Source organism: Carassius gibelio, chromosome B21 (assembly GCF_023724105.1).
Source record: "Carassius gibelio isolate Cgi1373 ecotype wild population from Czech Republic chromosome B21, carGib1.2-hapl.c, whole genome shotgun sequence".
Classification (NCBI taxonomy): Eukaryota; Metazoa; Chordata; class Actinopteri; order Cypriniformes; family Cyprinidae; genus Carassius; species Carassius gibelio.
In genome coordinates, this window is record NC_068416.1 from 29259294 (window position 1) to 29276343 (window position 17050).

The following is a 17050-nucleotide window of genomic DNA, read 5'->3' on the forward strand; positions in this document are numbered from 1 at the left end:
GTTCTGCTTTGTGTGTCATCTGAGCCCAAAGATACAATTCTGACAGAAGACAATGTGTTTTTGACTTTAATGTTTGATGTTGACCTGAAAGAATGAAGTTTGGAGGAGTTGATGTGTCGTTAATATGAACTAACAATGATCAAAACTTAAAAGTTCTCATTTACAGCTATATTTATACAGTATATAAATGAATACAATGTTAACAAATAAAACTTTTGATTTTAATAGTTGATGCATAATAATAATAATGAACGAATGCATTTTATGATCTAAGATCTGAAAAATAATAGATAAATAATAGCCTACTTTTAAAAAAATTGCATTCATCAATGTTAATTCATGGTAGATAATAATGCGTTAATTACTCTTTTTTTACTGGAAAACTAGAAAAACGTTTGTTTGTTTTTATTAATTCTAGCTCGTGGTCCGTCTGTATTAGAGAACTCGATCACCTTGTGTGCTTCCTGAATGTGTGAAGTTCCGCGTGTGTGACGCGCCGCGGAGCGTCATCTGGAGCGCGTCAGACGCTCAGCTCAGAGGATGAAAGAGAAAGCCGCTCTGCTTCCGGCCAAACACTGGCGCATCTCCATGACGACGCTCGCGCAGGTGTGCCGCGGCAGGTAAGAGGTTTCCCGCGGGGACGGCCTCGGTCGCCATGACGACCGCGTACTCTACAAACACATTCCTCAGGATCTCCCGGGAAAGCGGCACCTTGTTGTGGTTGTTGTTGATGTTGCCATGGCGCCGCAGGTGAGTTCGTGACGCTCGTGACGCACAAGCAAACCGCCGCGGGAAAGCCGCTCGACAGGTCACGAGAGATTCCGGAAGAGTGTGTTTACCCAGAATTCCTAGCTGTCCCCGTGTGTGTGTGTGTGTGTGTGTGTGTGTGTTCTGTTCTCCTGAAAATGATGAAGATTGAGGCTGTGAGAGATTAGAAGATCTGTGGTTGCCCTCTGCTGGAAGACACACACACGCTATATCTCTCTCTCTCTCACACACACACAAACACACACCAGGACGGGTTTGTAATTATAGACTTAACAATGAATTTCAAATGCATCTGTCATCAACACAATTTACACAAAGAATAGATGCAACAATGTTATAATCCATAAACTGCAGCAAAAGAACATTAAATCAAACACGTGTCCTGCAGCACAGAAGCAGTCATCAGTGTCACAGACGTATATTTGTAGAAATAGACAACAATACACTGTATGAGTCACAATTATACATTTCTCTTTTATGACAAAAAATCAGAGAATCATGTTCATGAAGATATTTAGTAAATCTCCTACTGCAAATATATCAAAACGTAATGTTTGATTAGTAATATGCATTGCTAAGATCTTCATCTGAACAACTTTAAAGATGATTTTCTCAATATTTAGATTTTTTTGCTCCCTCAGATTCCAGATGTTCAGATATTGTCCTCCGAACAAACCACACATCACTGGAGAGATGATTTATTCACCTTCAGATGATGTAGAAACCTCAGTTAAAAAAAGTGTCTCATATAATGTTTGTCAATTGCACATTTTTTCTCTTAAAGACCAGACCCTGGATAACTCACTGCAGACTGATCTTTCTGTTCACCGACGCTGTCAGTCTGTCTCTCAACATGAACAGAGATCAGGAGGGAAAAGAAGACAGTTATGTGTGTGTGTGTGTGTGTGTGTCATTAACACTCATCAATCACTGAAACATATGAAACGCTGAGGATGTTAATATTCTCATGAGACAATCACATTCCAGCTGGACAACAGACACACGTCATACTTCAGCTCCAATCCGTGATCCTTAAATCTGTTCCTGTGAAAGACCCGCTTTAGTGCTGTCCTGGATTAGAAACTCCGTTTAGGATTGGCTTGTCTAATCAAGACAGAAAGATAATAAAAATGACCAAAAAATTTTTTATTACCATATAGAAATTAAAAAAACTTAATAGAAATGACAAAATCACAAAACAAAATTACTAAAACTGACAAAAACTCAACTGAAAAACTTAAAACTAATTCAAGCTATTATCATATAACTAGTTTCTCAGTAGTAGTAAAATAACCCTGGGTTCCACAGACTCTAAATATAAGCATTCCCCAAACATCTGACGAACGGATGGGAAACCTGTGGAAAGTGTTCATCAGCTTCAGTCCTGCAGGTGTGTGTCTGAGATTAGAGATGGAGGATCAGTGCAGCTCACACGCTCCAGATATGTGTTCCTGAAGTGTGAGGAGCTGCTGGCCTCCAAACCTCTAATGACAACGATCCGAGAGATAATGAGAAACACTGGCCTTCGAACTCTGGCAGGAGCGTCATGATCCGCTTTTAAACCCGTCAGAACCTCACAAGACTTTCAAGAGACTCTGCCAGATTCCTGACCGGCCCATATAAACCCGGCGAGCGTCTCCCAGAGCCAAAGCTTCCTCCGAGTCTGAATCATGAGAGGTTCGTCGTACTCACAGAAGAGCCTGAGCGTCAGCGGCTCCAGCAGGATGAGGGTCCAGAGCCCGTCTCCGTCCCGGTGCCGCGGACGCTCCGGAGTCCAGGCCCAGCCGGTGGAAGTGGCCACCGAGATCCACCAGCTCCACGCCGACGAGAAGCAGGAGATGCAAGAGCTGAACGTGCGCTTCGCCGGATACATCCAGAAGGTCCAGGCGCTGGAGCAGAGGAACAGCGCTCTGAGAGCCGAGCTGGAGAGCCTTCAGGGACGCTTCAAGGGAGGACCCTCCGGCCTCGGAGACGAGTACCAGCTCAAGTTTAAAGAGATGAGGGACCTGATCGAAGCCCTGACCGCTGAGAAGGGAGCGGCTGACATCGAGAGAGGATACATCCAGGAGGAGCTGGAGGTCTGGAGACTCAAGCTGGACGAGGAGATGGCCATCAAAGGTGAGATGTGAGATACAGAAGACTCCATGGATGTTCTTCATAAAACCATTTCTAACCTTTATTTAACCAAATTAAAATTAACTTACAAAAGGGTCACTGCCAGTAAGAGTCTACTGCATGACTAAATCTCTCTCTGGTCCACAGAGGAGGCGGAGATGATCCTCCGTGAGTTCCGTCAGGACGTGGATAACGCGACGCTGCAGAAGGCAGACCTGGAGAAGCGCATCGAGCAGCTGGTGGACGAGATCGAGTTCCTGAAGAAGCTCCACGACGAGGAAGTGTCGGACCTCCTCAAGCAGATCGAGGAGTCCAAGGTGACGGTGGAGCTGGACTCCGACAGACCGGATCTGGCCGCTTACCTGCGCAACATGCGCTCCGAGATCGAGTCTGTGGCCGCTCGCAACGTCCAGGAGGCAGAGAAGTGGTACAAGGGCAAATTCGACACTCTGAAGGATCAAGCCAGCAAACACGAGGACAAGATGAAGAGCATGAAGGAGGAGATCAGCGTCTTCCACAACCAGGTGACGGATCTGCAGAACCAGATCGACGGGCTGAGGGCGAGGAACGGGGCGCTGGAGCAGCAGCTGGAGGACATGGAGGAGGCACACCTGGACAAGACGGCCGGTCTGGAGGACATCATCGTCCAGCTGGAGAGCCAGCTGTGCCAGACCAAGCTGGAGATGGGGAAATACATGGCTGACTACCAGGAGCTGCTCCACATCAAGCTGAAGCTGGACGCTGAGATCGCCACCTACAGGAAGCTTCTGGAAGCAGAGGAGAAGCGGCTCGGGATCTCCGTCGCAGAAGGTCTGTCAGTGTAATGCATTCATTCTGTCTTTTAATCACAGTTACTTCTGAAGCAACTGCATCAAACACTGCGCTGACGATAGAATCGTTCTATTTAAAAACAACAGTGGATTCAACCTCAAAATGTGTTTAATGTAACCTTCTTCCTGGACGGTTCAAGAAGACTTCATGCAACTTTATATTATTCATTTGAAAGAATTAAAAGAGAAATGTCATGTTGTTCAACGATTCGAGGTTGAGTGTCGAGTTAAAAAAATAAAAGACATCCAACCAAATTTAAATTCTTTCAAATATAAAATTAGAAAGTAATTAGTAAAAAGTAAATGCAATTCTTTTAAGAGAGTAATTAGTACGGTAATCTAGGTGTAATTAGTAATTAATCATATTTTAAGTAACTTACCCAACACCGCTAGTTACATGTGACTAAATTAAGTAATTTCTTTAACTAGTTACAATAACATTTCTTTTATAATTAGAGTTCTTGAGAAAAAGTATTTAATAGATTGCATGAGCTGCTGTAAAAGTTTCAGGAGTTCAGGAGTTCAGGACACATGCTTATTCCATAACTCTTTGATTTCCTATTTGGGTTTGTGTATATGCTTTATTTTGATGAACTGTATTTCCAAGGCAGTGTTAGCTGTGCAAAGATATGATTTCATAAACACTTTATTTTAAGGTGTCCTCATTACATTTACTTACTATTATAGCAATACATTATGCATAATTACAAGCATGTAACCCTAAACCAGACCCTAATCATCCTAACCCTGAGCATATAGCGAGTACATGTAGTTATTAATATCACTCAGTAATTCTGAGTTCTCCAGCTGTAGCTGACAGAAAGGTCTTGGTGTGGATCTGTTCTGATGTGTTTGTGTCTTGTTTCCTCAAGCGCTGACAGAAGAGAGAAGTGTACAGTAGACACACACACACACACACACACACGGCCTGAAGATCAGCCTCCTCAGACTCACACACTCAATAAAGCTGGAGATGAATGCACACCGGTGTCTGCTGTGTTCTGCTTCTAATGAAACGCTTCAGTGATGGAAGAACGAACGCTTTATTCCTGGAGTTTCTGCATTGATTGGTTCCCTACTAATGTTCATTTGGATGAAAAGTAAACTTGAGCTGAAATGACACTGTTGTGTTCTGTAGAGTTGATTTACAACTGAAACTGTCATAATTCATAATTATCATAATTCATGAACAGAGTTATTAAACTGCACTGTTTTTGTCTCATCGTCTCCAGTACAGATATATATATATAAAAATGTAATTAAGATACATTTACTTTAGAAGCAAGGTGACATTAGATATCAAGAAAAACTTGTAATGAGATTAAGGTTAAAGCAAGAACAAATATCGCCAATCAGTCAGAAAGTCATTTGTTTTCCCTTTTGATTAATCAGATTTTTCTGAGCCCATTGGATGATATTTGTTCTTGTTTTAAACTCACTTCATTTTGACATTTCTTATCTCCTGTCATTTTGCATGCACACTAAAGTTTCTGAACAGTAGGACTTTTGAGTGTTTTTAAAGAAGAATAAATGTAAAAAGAAACACACACAGACATATATATATATTTTTTTTTTTTGGCAGTGCAAAACTCATTTAAAAAAGAAACTGGAGTCCATCAGATGAAGAAAGATCTCACTGCAAAGCTTTATTTCTCAATCGGTCAGATATAAAACCCCTATCATGAGGAGAACTGTACAGTTTCCCAGAGTACTGAAGCAGCTGATGACATCACTTCCTGTTCTTCCTCTTGAGGGCCTTCCACTCTCCCTCCTGAGTGGCCAGACTTCCATACAGCTCCTTCACCTTCCTCTTCCTCTCCGCATCCCTGACACACACACACACACGAGCAGGGTCAGAGACTGATGTGATGAAGCACAATCACATGACACACTTTCTCTCTCTCACACACACACACTCTCTCTCTCTCTCTCTCTCACACACACACACACACATACTCTCTCTCTCTCTCTCACAGACACACACTCTCTCACACACACACTCTCTCTCTCACACACACACACACACACTCTCTCTTTCTCTCACAGACACACACACACACACACACTCTCTCTCTCTCTCACAGACACACACACACACACTCACACACACAAACACTCACTCACACACACTCTCACACACACACTCTCTCTCTCACACACACACACACCTGCTCATGACGTCGTTCAGCTTCTCGTGGGCCAGGAAGCGTGTGTCCTTCCGGATCTCTCTCAGCGCTCCCTTAAACTCCCGCTTGTATTTGTGCTTGAGCCGCTCGCGCTCCTTCTCCTCCTTCGTGTTCCCTCGCTTCTTACCGTAATCCAGACTGCAGGAGACACCAGACACAAGACAGATTCCAGCACATTAACAGATGGGGCTTATATTCCAATAACACTAACTACTGTCCTGGAAAAAAGCATTTATTATGATAACAATACTATATTAAAGTACTGATAGAATTGTTATTAATATTAAATTACCTTACAAAACTTATTAATGATTTTGAAATATTTACTGTTCATCAAGACTGAATTTATTTGATCAAAAAAGAAAGCAATAATATAGTGCTTTTATATATATATATATATATATATATATATATATATATATATATATATATATAGTATATATAGTTTTTAATATATTATAAATATAATGTTATTAGTGTGAAAACTGGAGCAGGGAAGAAAACACTGCTTTTCATCAGTCACATGATATTTTAGAAATCATTATAATTTATTGACTCAAGAAACATTTCAATGTTGAAAACTATTTTGTGTGATACACTTAGTTTTTCAGGATTTAAAGCTAAAGAGAAATTTTATTGAAAAGTATTACTTTGCATTTATCAAAATAATCAAAAATAATCTCATGAATAAAATGATTGTAGTTCATGTTTCACTCACATCTGCACTATTTTGGGTGTGAAGAGCTTCAGTGGGATGGGTTTCTTCTTCTTGAACACCAGAGGTGCATGCTGGGAAGGCTTCTCAGGAATGGCGTCTAAGATCTCTCTGTGAAGATCCTGCACACAAACACATCAGAATGAATGCTAACACACTGATGACTGTGAATCTGATGGTGAAGCAGATGCTGAACCTGGAGAGGGGCGGGGTAACCCTCCACAGGAAGATGCTTGAGAAGCAGTGCTCTGATTGGCTGGAAGATGTGAGCGTATGACGGCAGGTCTTTATAGAGCGATGTGCATCTCTTCACCAGATCCAGACAGGAATCAATGAGCGACAGCCTGAAACATACACACAGCAGAGTATTAAACACCTGCTAACACTTACAGTATATAGTGCATTACACAAGTACTTGCTTACATAAGATGCTTTAATTATGGCTTTTAATAAATGCAATCCTATGATCTCATGAATAATTGTAACCAGTCATAATAAATCTATTCATTCTTATTCTATTATTCTATTCACTTTTACATGCATTAGTGTAATGCATTAAAATTTGCATATTTCAGACATTTTTATAATGCATTATAACATCCATTATGAACACCTACAACAATGCATTTTACATTAAGGCTTCGAGAAAAGTTCATACACAAAAAACATTTCAAACACAAGTGTGATTATAGTGCTTTAGATAAAAGTGATTTAAAAGTAATGAAAGGTGCATCCGAAATAAAGATAAAGCAAGAAATAAACAGGAATTAAAAAAATGAAACAGAAATACAAAGATCAATCAATAATGTAATCAGTAACTGGTGTATGTGTGAGTGAGTTGAGAGTGTGTGTGTGTGTGTGTGAGTGAGTTGAGAGTGTGTGTGTGTGTGAGTGGGTGAGTCTGCGTGAGTGAATGAGTGTGCGAGAATGTGCAAGAAAGTGTACGTGAGAGAGTGTTAATGAGTGCGTGAGAGTGTACGTGAATGAGTGTGCGAGAGAGTGCGAGTGAATGAATGTGAGTGAATAAGTGTGAGTGAATGAGTGTGCGAGAGAGTGAATGAGTGTGCGAGAGAGTGCGAGAGTGAGTGAATGAGTGCGCGAGAATGAGTGTGAGTGAATGAGTGTGAGAGAGTGCAAGTGTGTGAATGTGTGAGTGAATGAGTGTGTGAGAGTGTGAATGAGTGTGCGTGAATGAGTGCGCAAGAGAGTGTGCGAGAATGTGAGTGAATGAGTGTGAGTGAATGAGTGCGAGAGTGTGTGCGAGAGTGTGAGTGAATGAGTGTAAGTTAATGTATGTATGAGAGTGTGTAAGAGTGTGAGTGAGAGTGAATGAGTGCGAGAGTGTGCGAGAGTGTGAGTGAATGAGTCTGAGTGAATGAGTGTGCGAGAGTGCAAGTGTGTGAATGTGTGAGTGAGCGAGAGTGTGTGAATGAGTGTGCGAGTGTGCGAGAGTGTGAGTGAATGAGTGTGCAAGAGAGTGTGCGAGAGTGTGAGTGAATGAGTGTGAGTGAATGAGTGTGCGAGAGTGCAAGTGTGTGAATGTGTGAGTGAATGAGTGTGTGAGAGTGTGAATGAGTGTGCGTGAATGAGTGTGCAAGAGAGTGTGCGAGAGTGTGCGAGAGTGTGAGTGAATGAGTGTAAGTTAATGTATGTATGAGAGTGTGTAAGAGTGTGAGTGAGAGTGAATGAGTGCGAGAGTGTGCGAGAGTGTGAGTGAATGAGTCTGAGTGAATGAGTGTGCGAGGTGTGAGTGAATGAGTCTGAGTGAATGAGTGTGCGAGAGTGCAAGTGTGTGAATGTGTGAGTGAGCGAGAGTGTGTGAATGAGTGTGCGAGAGTGTGAGTGAATGAGTGTGCAAGAGAGTGTGCGAGAGTGTGAGTGTGAGTGAATGAGTGTGAGTGAATGAATGCGATAAATTGTGCGAGAGTGAGTGAATGAGTGTGCGAGAGTGTGAGTGAATGAGTGTGCGAGAGAGTGTGTGAGAGAGTGCAAGTGAATGAGTGTGCGAGTGTGTGTGTGAATGTGTGCATGAGTGTGTGTGCGTGAGTGTGTGCGCGTGAGTGTGAATGAGTGTGTGAGAGATAGTGTGCATGAGAGAGTGAGTGTAAGAGTGAGTGAGTGAATGAGAGTGTGATAGTCTGTGTGTGTGTGTACCTGAAGTGGTCTCTCTCCACTGGACTCTGGGCTGTGACTCTGTGAGCTGTTTGCAGTGAAATGGGTTTCCTGTTCCAGCTGTGAGACACACTCGGATCCTTCAGAACCAGCAGATCACAGTTCTTCCCCTGCCGTCTGAAGGGACTCACCACCGTATAACCTACACACACACACACACACACACAGGTCACGTGAGCATGCACAGCTGTTCAGAATCAAATGCTCAGGCTGAACATGTGAATACAGTAATGCCTCTGTCACTCATGAAGATGGACATAAGCAGACAGGAAACTACCAGATTCCTCTTCCTGTTTCCACATGAGTAGCTCGTTAGGTTTGATCAGGTGTAGTAAAATCTTACTGGACACTTGAGAATGTAGAAAATTTCCCATCAGAGGCAGACATGACACTCCACCCCGACACACCAGATCACACCACACACACAGATTCCTGCTGCTCGTCAACACACACACAACCACACTCACTCGCACACACACTGTCACACACACACACTCACCCTCACTCACTCTCACACACACACTGCAGTACCCGTGTTGTGTTTGTCGGACACGGACAGGTGCAGGAGTCCCAGCAGGAAGTTCAGCAGTTCTGGGAAGATCCTCTGAGACAGAGAGACGAACTCCAGCGCCAGACAGCAGAGGATCAGACCCTTACACACGTCCTCCAGAGAGACGACAGCACACTGAAACACACACACACACAGAGTCAGCACATCAAGGAAGCGTCTGTATGACTCAAACTCATTATGACAGAAACACACAGACCCTGGTGAGCGCCTGACTGATGTAGAGGAAGGCTGGAGTCATCACTGGATGTCTGAAGTCTGACGAGGGGAACAGCAGCGCCGCGATCTTCAGGAGGACCAGCTGCACACACACACACACACACATATACACACACATACGATGAGCTCAGGGTCAGCCTCTTGTCTCTGTATCTGTGAACCTGTTTCGGTGCATCTGCGCACCATGTCCAGATCAGGCATCGGCGCTCGACCTTTGACCTCCAGCGTCTCCTCCATGCTGTGGCCGCTGTCGCTGAGTAACGTCTGCACGGCTTTACACGCGGCCTCAGGAAACATCTGACACAGACCGCAGATCTGACTGCAGAACACACACACACGAGCATAGAGATAAGCTCACATCATCTGAGTGTGTGTGTGTGTGTGTGTGTGTGTGAGAGAGAGAGAATGTGTGTGTGTGTGTGTGTGTGTGAGAGAGAGAGAGAGAGAGAATGTGTGTGTGTGTGTGTGTGTGTGTGTGAGTGAGAGAGAGAGAGAGAGAGAGAGAGAGAGAGAGAGAGAGAGAATGTGTGTGTGTGAGTGAGAGAGAGAGAGAGAATGTGCGTGTTACTCACGGGATGAGTGCACTGACGGTTTTTAGATCAGGAGGATTCTGGGTAGCGAGATCACCAACATACTCCAGCAGAAACCCGAACAACTTCTGAACACAGAATGAAACACAATCACATTTAACACACACACACACACACACACACACACACACACACACACTGTGTGACATCTACATAGACAGCATCCTGACAGACTCAAAGAAATCACTTCAAGTGAGGAAATCAAAAACTGTCAAACAACTTATATTGAAGCACTTGAGATGTTTAACTAAAACCATAAAGGATTTTTAATTAAATACGGTACAAAATAACCCAAAATAAAATACAAAAACCTAAATGTTTAAATGTTCCTTTCTGAAATCGCTTTCCAGAAAAGCTTTACACAAAGACAATATCCTGCAACTCCAGCAAAAGACAAACAGCAAAGAACAGCACAATTAGAAACTAATCAAAAGCAAAAATTATGTTCACGAATAATAGGTTTTAAGAATAATATTTTTATTTCTGAAACTTGAAAACTTTATAGACATATTAAAAAAAAATATATATATATATAAATGAAAATGACAAAAATGCAACAAAATAACCAAAGCTTACTAGCGGCGGGAATCACCAGACGCCCAACGATAAAATATTTCATGATATAATATAACAATTTAAAATATATTGTGATATTCCGTGATGGATTGCAATTCAAGACCCTTTTCCAACTTCAGATTATGTCACCAAAGGAAAACTATGGTAACATCTGTTATAATTAAAAAGATAATTTTACAGTTTTTCGCACTTTAATTTTGGTGCATTGCTGTTCAATTTAAAATAAATAATACAGATTTACATCCGGTTTATACGTGACCTTTATTTTCCTAACTTCCTGCATGCTGAAGATGACCGAGCTGACCTCACCAGAGAAAACCCTACACTAACATCTAGTGGACTGTAGGGAAAGAGAGTTTATTCTTCTAGGGTTGATGACCTGTAAGTGTGTCTGACCTGTAGCTTGGCCTTGTTTCCTGCGGCCAGACTGGGATGGTGACACTTGAGCGTTCGGTCCAGTATGACACACTGCTGCTCGGATTCATGATCCTGCAGGAGCTGCTTCAGATCACTGTAACTCTCCGGAGCTGACACACACACACACACACACACACAGGACAGGTTAATTCAGACTGGGAGCAGCAGGTCAGGTGAGCGGGTGGTGATCATGTGACTGTGGTACCTGGGAAGGTGTAGGGCAGTTCTGCTCTGGCTGCTTCCTGTACAGCTTTCTTCTGCTCCTCAATCACTGCTGGAGGCTCTTCAGCACAAACCTGTTCTTCCTCAGTGCTCTGACCATCCTCATCCTCACTGCCCTCATCAGACTGCAGGTCACAGTGACCTTCATCATCCTCATCCTCCTCTTCTTGACCCTCAGCATCATCTCCGTCATCCTCCTCCTCCTCTCCTCCCTCTTCATCCTCCTCCTCCTCTTTCTCCTCCTCCTCTCCCTCGATGTTCCATTTACCGTCCTGCAGAGAGAGAGAAGCACGTGTCTGTTACTCATGTACACACATCATCATTTCTATCACACACAGTGCATCATTACTGTGTTTTCAGTCAAGTCAGGTCTATTTCTGCAGAGCTTCATAAAGTACAGACTGTTTCAAAGCAACCTCACAGAGATAAACAGGAAAATAACTCGTAAAATTACTCAATTATGAAAGTCAATGGTAGACCATTTTCACTACTTTCATTACATTTTTTCTAAATTGAATATTTTAATTGAGAACATTTCATATGTAAAATGTAGACAGAAGCAGTCATCAGTAACGCAGGTATATTTACAGAAATAGACAACAATACACTTTATGAGTCACAATTATACATTTCTCTTTGATGCCAAATATCAGTAAGTGTGTGTGTGTGTGTGTCTCACCTTGTAAGCGAGTGTTTTGCGGTCGTCTCCGTCCAGCATGAATCCATCATTCATATCATCAGCAGAGATGTGTGTGTTGGTCTGACCGGCCTCTTCCTCTGCGTCTCCCATCATCCTCTTCAGTCTGTCGGCCTGGAACACAAACACACATCAGTGAGCTCTTCCTCCTCCTCTTCCTCAGGCGTCCAGCTGCCGGAGCTCAGTACCTCCAGAGTCTGCAGGCGATGTCTCTCCTCTCGGGCGAGCTCCTCCGCACTCTTCAGCTTCTCTGACGGCTGAGCCTTCATCTCGAAGCCCAGCTCTCGCACCATCATGTCGTACTGGTCCAGCTGGCACACACACACACAGTGTCAGAGCAGCACACACAGGAGCAGCATCAGTGTGTAGACGCAGGTGTCTCAGTACCTTGGGTTTGTCCGTCTCGTCCTTCCTCTCTGCTTTAGGGGTTTTGTGTGCCAGAAGGTTCTGGATGGATCTCCAGTCCTGATCCAGTTTCTCCGTCAGCTCCTGCGCCTCCTCCTTCTGCGTCTGACGCTCACGCTGACAAGATCAACAGCACCAGCGTTAAAGAACCGCTCACAGACAGAACATACAATAATCACTCGAACTCTACTATTAGAACTGTAACATCGAGGACAATATTGCTGGAATCACTTTTAGAGCTGTGTTTCTCCAGCTGATGATAAAAACACAATCAGAGGATTCTCAACTAAACAGCTTGAGCAGTCTCAGAAAGTGTGGACGATAATAACGCTTATTATCATTACAAATACTGTTATAGTTATCATTATAGTTATGATTACAGATGTTATATTTATTGTTACATCTATTGTTAGCTATAATTTACGTTACAGCTCTCATAGTAATTGTTACAGATGATATTGTTACAAATGTTGGTACAGTTATAGTTACTGTTACAGATGTTATCGCTATTATCACAGTTGACGTTATTGTTACAGCTGTTGTTACAGTTATATTTGTAAGTATCACAGTTATCATTACAGCTATTATAGATATCATTAGTTATCATACAGCTATCCAGTTGTTGTTCTTGGTGTGGTGATGTTTAAGGATGAGACAGGATGATGTTTAAACACAGTAAAGTAACTTCTGTTATGCGAGGACACACTCTCTGACCTTCTCCTGTTTGGATTTGATGATGAGCTCCTCGATCAGCTCCTGTCGTGATCTGGGCTTGTGTTCTTCTTCATCATCTCCAGTGCTCTTCTTCCTCAGCAGACCTCCACCGCCGCCGAAGTGTGTGGCGGTCAGTTCAGCTGCAGACCCATCCATCAACACATCAGTTACTGAGCGTCACAATCAGTGATTATTGATACGTGATGATCATTCATGTTTACTGCATCACCTGACAGCAGGCCCTTCTCCTCAGAGTCACTGTCGCTGTCAATCACATCCGTCATCTTCTCCATCTCCGCCAGAGACTGCCCATAATGGGTCAGCTCCTCTTCCTCGTTCAGATTATACAAGTCCTTCCTGTCCTGAGTGCGCTGCACACACACACACACACACACACCAGTGATGATCAGTACATGTTACAGCTGTGGTTCTAGTAATAATGTTGGTATAGTTACAGTTATGGTTACAGATGTTACGGTTACAGCTGTGGTTCTAGTTCTGGTCACGGATGAGTGTGTGTGTCACCTGTCTCTCCAGCGTGAATCTCTGCAGGATCTTCTCCTCAGGTGTGAGTTTACTGTCATATTCACCGAAGCGTCTGTCGATGAACTTGTTGTTTTTGTCTTTCAGTCTGAACTCCTTCAGGAGAGTCTCCTTCCTCTGAGGAATCAATCACACACTCCATCTGAGACTAATGTTTAATACCATATACATCATCAGTCAAAAAAAAAGGTTTTGAACAGGAAAAAGTCTCTTCTGCTCACCAAACCTTTATTTGATCCAAAACACAGCAAAACTATTTTTATAATTCCTATTAAAAATGCTTAATTACATGCAAGTAACCCTAAACCCTAACCACATAGTGAGTACATGTAGCACATTAATATTACCAGTACTTAAATGAACAAAGTGTGACCCAAGAGAATAATGTAGCGGTGCAGTGACGTCATCAGACGACAGTGTTTCCTCAAGAACACTAAACGACCACAAACACAAACATTAGCGTGTTTCACCTTCTGAATGGCTCTGGATCTGGAGACCCCCGGCAGACCCACGTCGTGTTTACTCTTGCGGCCCAAAACATCGAACTTCTTGCGGTTTATCTTCACCTCGAACGGGTTTTTCTGGATCTCCGGAGCCGCTTTAGACTTGCGGACTTTATCGGACAAACCGCGGCTGAACGTCTGCTGCTTCCTCATCATTAAACGCTCTAATCAGATACTACAGAGAAGACCGATAGAATAATTCACTCACATAATCATAATCGTTAAACCGAGCGTTGAATCCCGAGAACGTTTCATCCGTTCACCCTCACAAACTCATGCAGCGCGCACGCGACAGAAACACACGCGGAGAACGGCGCTGATTGGATGATGATCGCCTCCTGAGGCCCGGAGAGATACTGCACTCAGTCAAGACACGAACATTTATATTTACATTTAATAATTTAGCAGCAGTGTTTAGAATAAAGCCGTTTAAAAGAACGGCGTTAGGTAACGACGTTATTTTTTGAGTAATGGGGTAATGTAACTAATTACTTTTCGCGTCGTTCTAACGCCGTTAACATTACTGGACGTTAAGAGAACAAGGAAAGAACGTGCATGTAATGTGTACATGTAATATGTTTCAAAAACACTTTTCATTTGTGAAAACTGCTCCAAAAAAAAAAAACAATATTTAATATATAGCAACTTTTTTTCTTTTTTTTTAACAGTAAATAGTTACTTTCCCTGGTAACGAGTTACTTTTCAGTTACTAACTCGGTTACTTTTTGGAACAAGTAGTGAGTAACTATAACTAATTACTTTTTTAAAGTAACGTTCCCAAAAGTGTTTAGCAGACGCTTTTATCCAAAGCGACTTACAAATGAGAACAATAGAAGCAGTCAGGTCAACAAGAGAACAACAACAGTATACAAGTGCCATGACCATAGACAGTAAAAGAAATGGACACAGCGACCCCATTGGAACTCAACTAAGACAATTGAAGCCCATTTTTAGCGTTTTTTAGCACTTCCGTTTCTGACGCGCAGACTCAAACTAAGCTTGATGACGTCAGCAACCTGTCTGACAGATGTAAATCTTCTAGTAGCTGTGCGTGAAAACTGCCATCGTTAATCTTGCAGAGACGGCGAGCTTGAGCGGGGAGTTCTTTGGCATGAGTGAGCAGGAGTAAGTATTCTGATTAATTATTTTGTATAGTATTTTAAAATGTAACCCCAGTACGCCATATTAAGTTAATTGCCTGGGAGCTTCTCCTCCTGTCTGTACGGTAATGCGACAGAGAGACGAGTGGTTATGACGCAATTGTTAGCCTATTTTTTTTTTACAAAAACTGTTTCTACGGGGCCATAAGGTAACAGAAGGTAATGGAGCCCTTTATACACTTTTAACAAATTTCAATTTCGTTTTAATTATATAACACATTTAAAAACAGCAAGCGTGGCCTACCAAAGTGCTGAACAAAGACATAGAACACATCAAAACCCATAGATTCATGCAATACATCAAAAGCCAAAGAAAAAAAAAAGGTTTTATGAGATGATTTAAAAACATTTAAAGACTTGCCGATCTGATATCGGCTGGAAGGCTGTTCCACTGCTTTGGAACTAATAACCGCATGTATTTGTTTATCAAATTTTAGACTCTGATCCCAGAACACATCTAGGTTCTTAATACAGGAAGAAGTAAAAGGAGCAAGGTAGTCCAGTTCGAAACTTCTGCTTCCTGAATTTTCACTGGGGCCAAAGACTATAACTTTGGTTTTTGATTCATTCAGAAATAAAAAAATTTTGAGAGAACCATGTTTTCACTTCATCCAGGCATGAAAAAAGAGATTCTAGAGCAGCATGTTTATTTAGTTTCAAAGGTAGATAAATTTGGGTATCATCTGTCTAGCAGTAAAATGATACACAATGCTTTCTGAAAATAGAGCCCAAAGGAAGTAAATACAAAGAAAAAAAATGGGTACAAGAATAGAACCCTGTGGCACTCCACAAGAAAGTGTAGCAGGCAACAAAGAAAATTGACCTAATCTGACAGAGAAAGTCAGCTACAGAACAGGACCGTCTCCTCCTGAAGAGTCAGCTACAGAACAGAAACGTCTCCTACTGAGGAGTCAGCAATGGGAACAGGACCGTCTCCTCCTGAAGAGTCAGCAATGGAACAGGACCGTCTCCTCCTGAAGAGTCAGCAATGGAACAGGACCGTCTCCTCCTGAAGAGTCAGCAATGGAACAGGAACGTCTCCTCATGAGGAGTCAACAATGGAACAGGACCGTCTCCTCCTGAAGAGTCAGCAATGGAACAGGAACGTCTCCTCCTGAAGAGTCAGCAATGGAACAGGAACGTCTCCTCATGAGGAGTCAACAATGGGACAGGAACGTCTCCTCCTGAAGAGTCAGCAATGGAACAGGAACGTCTCCTCATGAGGAGTCAACAATGGGACAGGACCGTCTCCTCCTGAAGAGTCAACAATGGAACAGGACCATCTCCTCCTGAATTGTCAGCAATGGAACAGAACCGTCTCCTCCTGAATAGTCAGCAATGGAACAGGACCGTCTCCTCCTGAAGAGTCAGCAATGGAACAGGAACGTCTCCTCATGAGGAGTCAACAATGGAACAGGAACGTCTCCTCATGAGGAGTCAACAATGGAACAGGACCGTCCCCTCCTGAATTGTCAGCAATGGAACAGAACCGTCTCCTCCTGAAGAGTCAACAACGGAACAGGACCGTCTCCTCCTGAATAGTCAGCAATGGAACAGGAACGTCTCCTCATGAGGAGTCAACAATGGAACAGGACCGTCTCCTCCTGAATTGTCAGCAATGGAACAGAACCGTCTCCTCCTGAAGAGTCA

At 42.8% G+C, this 17050-nt stretch overlaps 2 protein-coding genes across 2 annotated transcripts; one reads left to right on the forward strand and one right to left on the reverse strand.

Moving 5' to 3' along the window:
• The first annotated feature begins 2369 nt into the window (after positions 1-2369).
• LOC127986307 (vimentin) lies at positions 2370-4841 on the forward strand. The gene is made up of 3 exons (XM_052588589.1): positions 2370-2886; positions 3031-3693; positions 4586-4841. The coding sequence occupies exons 1-3, from the start codon at positions 2439-2441 to the stop codon at positions 4612-4614; spliced, it is 1140 nt and encodes a 379-aa protein (XP_052444549.1). The 5' UTR covers positions 2370-2438; the 3' UTR covers positions 4615-4841.
• Positions 4842-5334: 493 nt separating this feature from the next.
• On the reverse strand, positions 5335-14557 carry nop14 (NOP14 nucleolar protein homolog (yeast)). Its single transcript, XM_052588569.1, has 18 exons — positions 14208-14557; positions 13720-13854; positions 13424-13565; positions 13195-13334; positions 12463-12597; positions 12264-12386; positions 12058-12189; positions 11362-11650; positions 11136-11266; positions 10146-10231; positions 9757-9892; positions 9554-9655; positions 9318-9471; positions 8769-8928; positions 6811-6958; positions 6618-6736; positions 5882-6037; positions 5335-5539 (listed from the first exon to the last, which is right to left on the reverse strand). The coding sequence occupies exons 1-18, from the start codon at positions 14394-14396 to the stop codon at positions 5443-5445; spliced, it is 2574 nt and encodes an 857-aa protein (XP_052444529.1). The 5' UTR covers positions 14397-14557; the 3' UTR covers positions 5335-5442.
• Positions 14558-17050: the final 2493 nt, after the last annotated feature.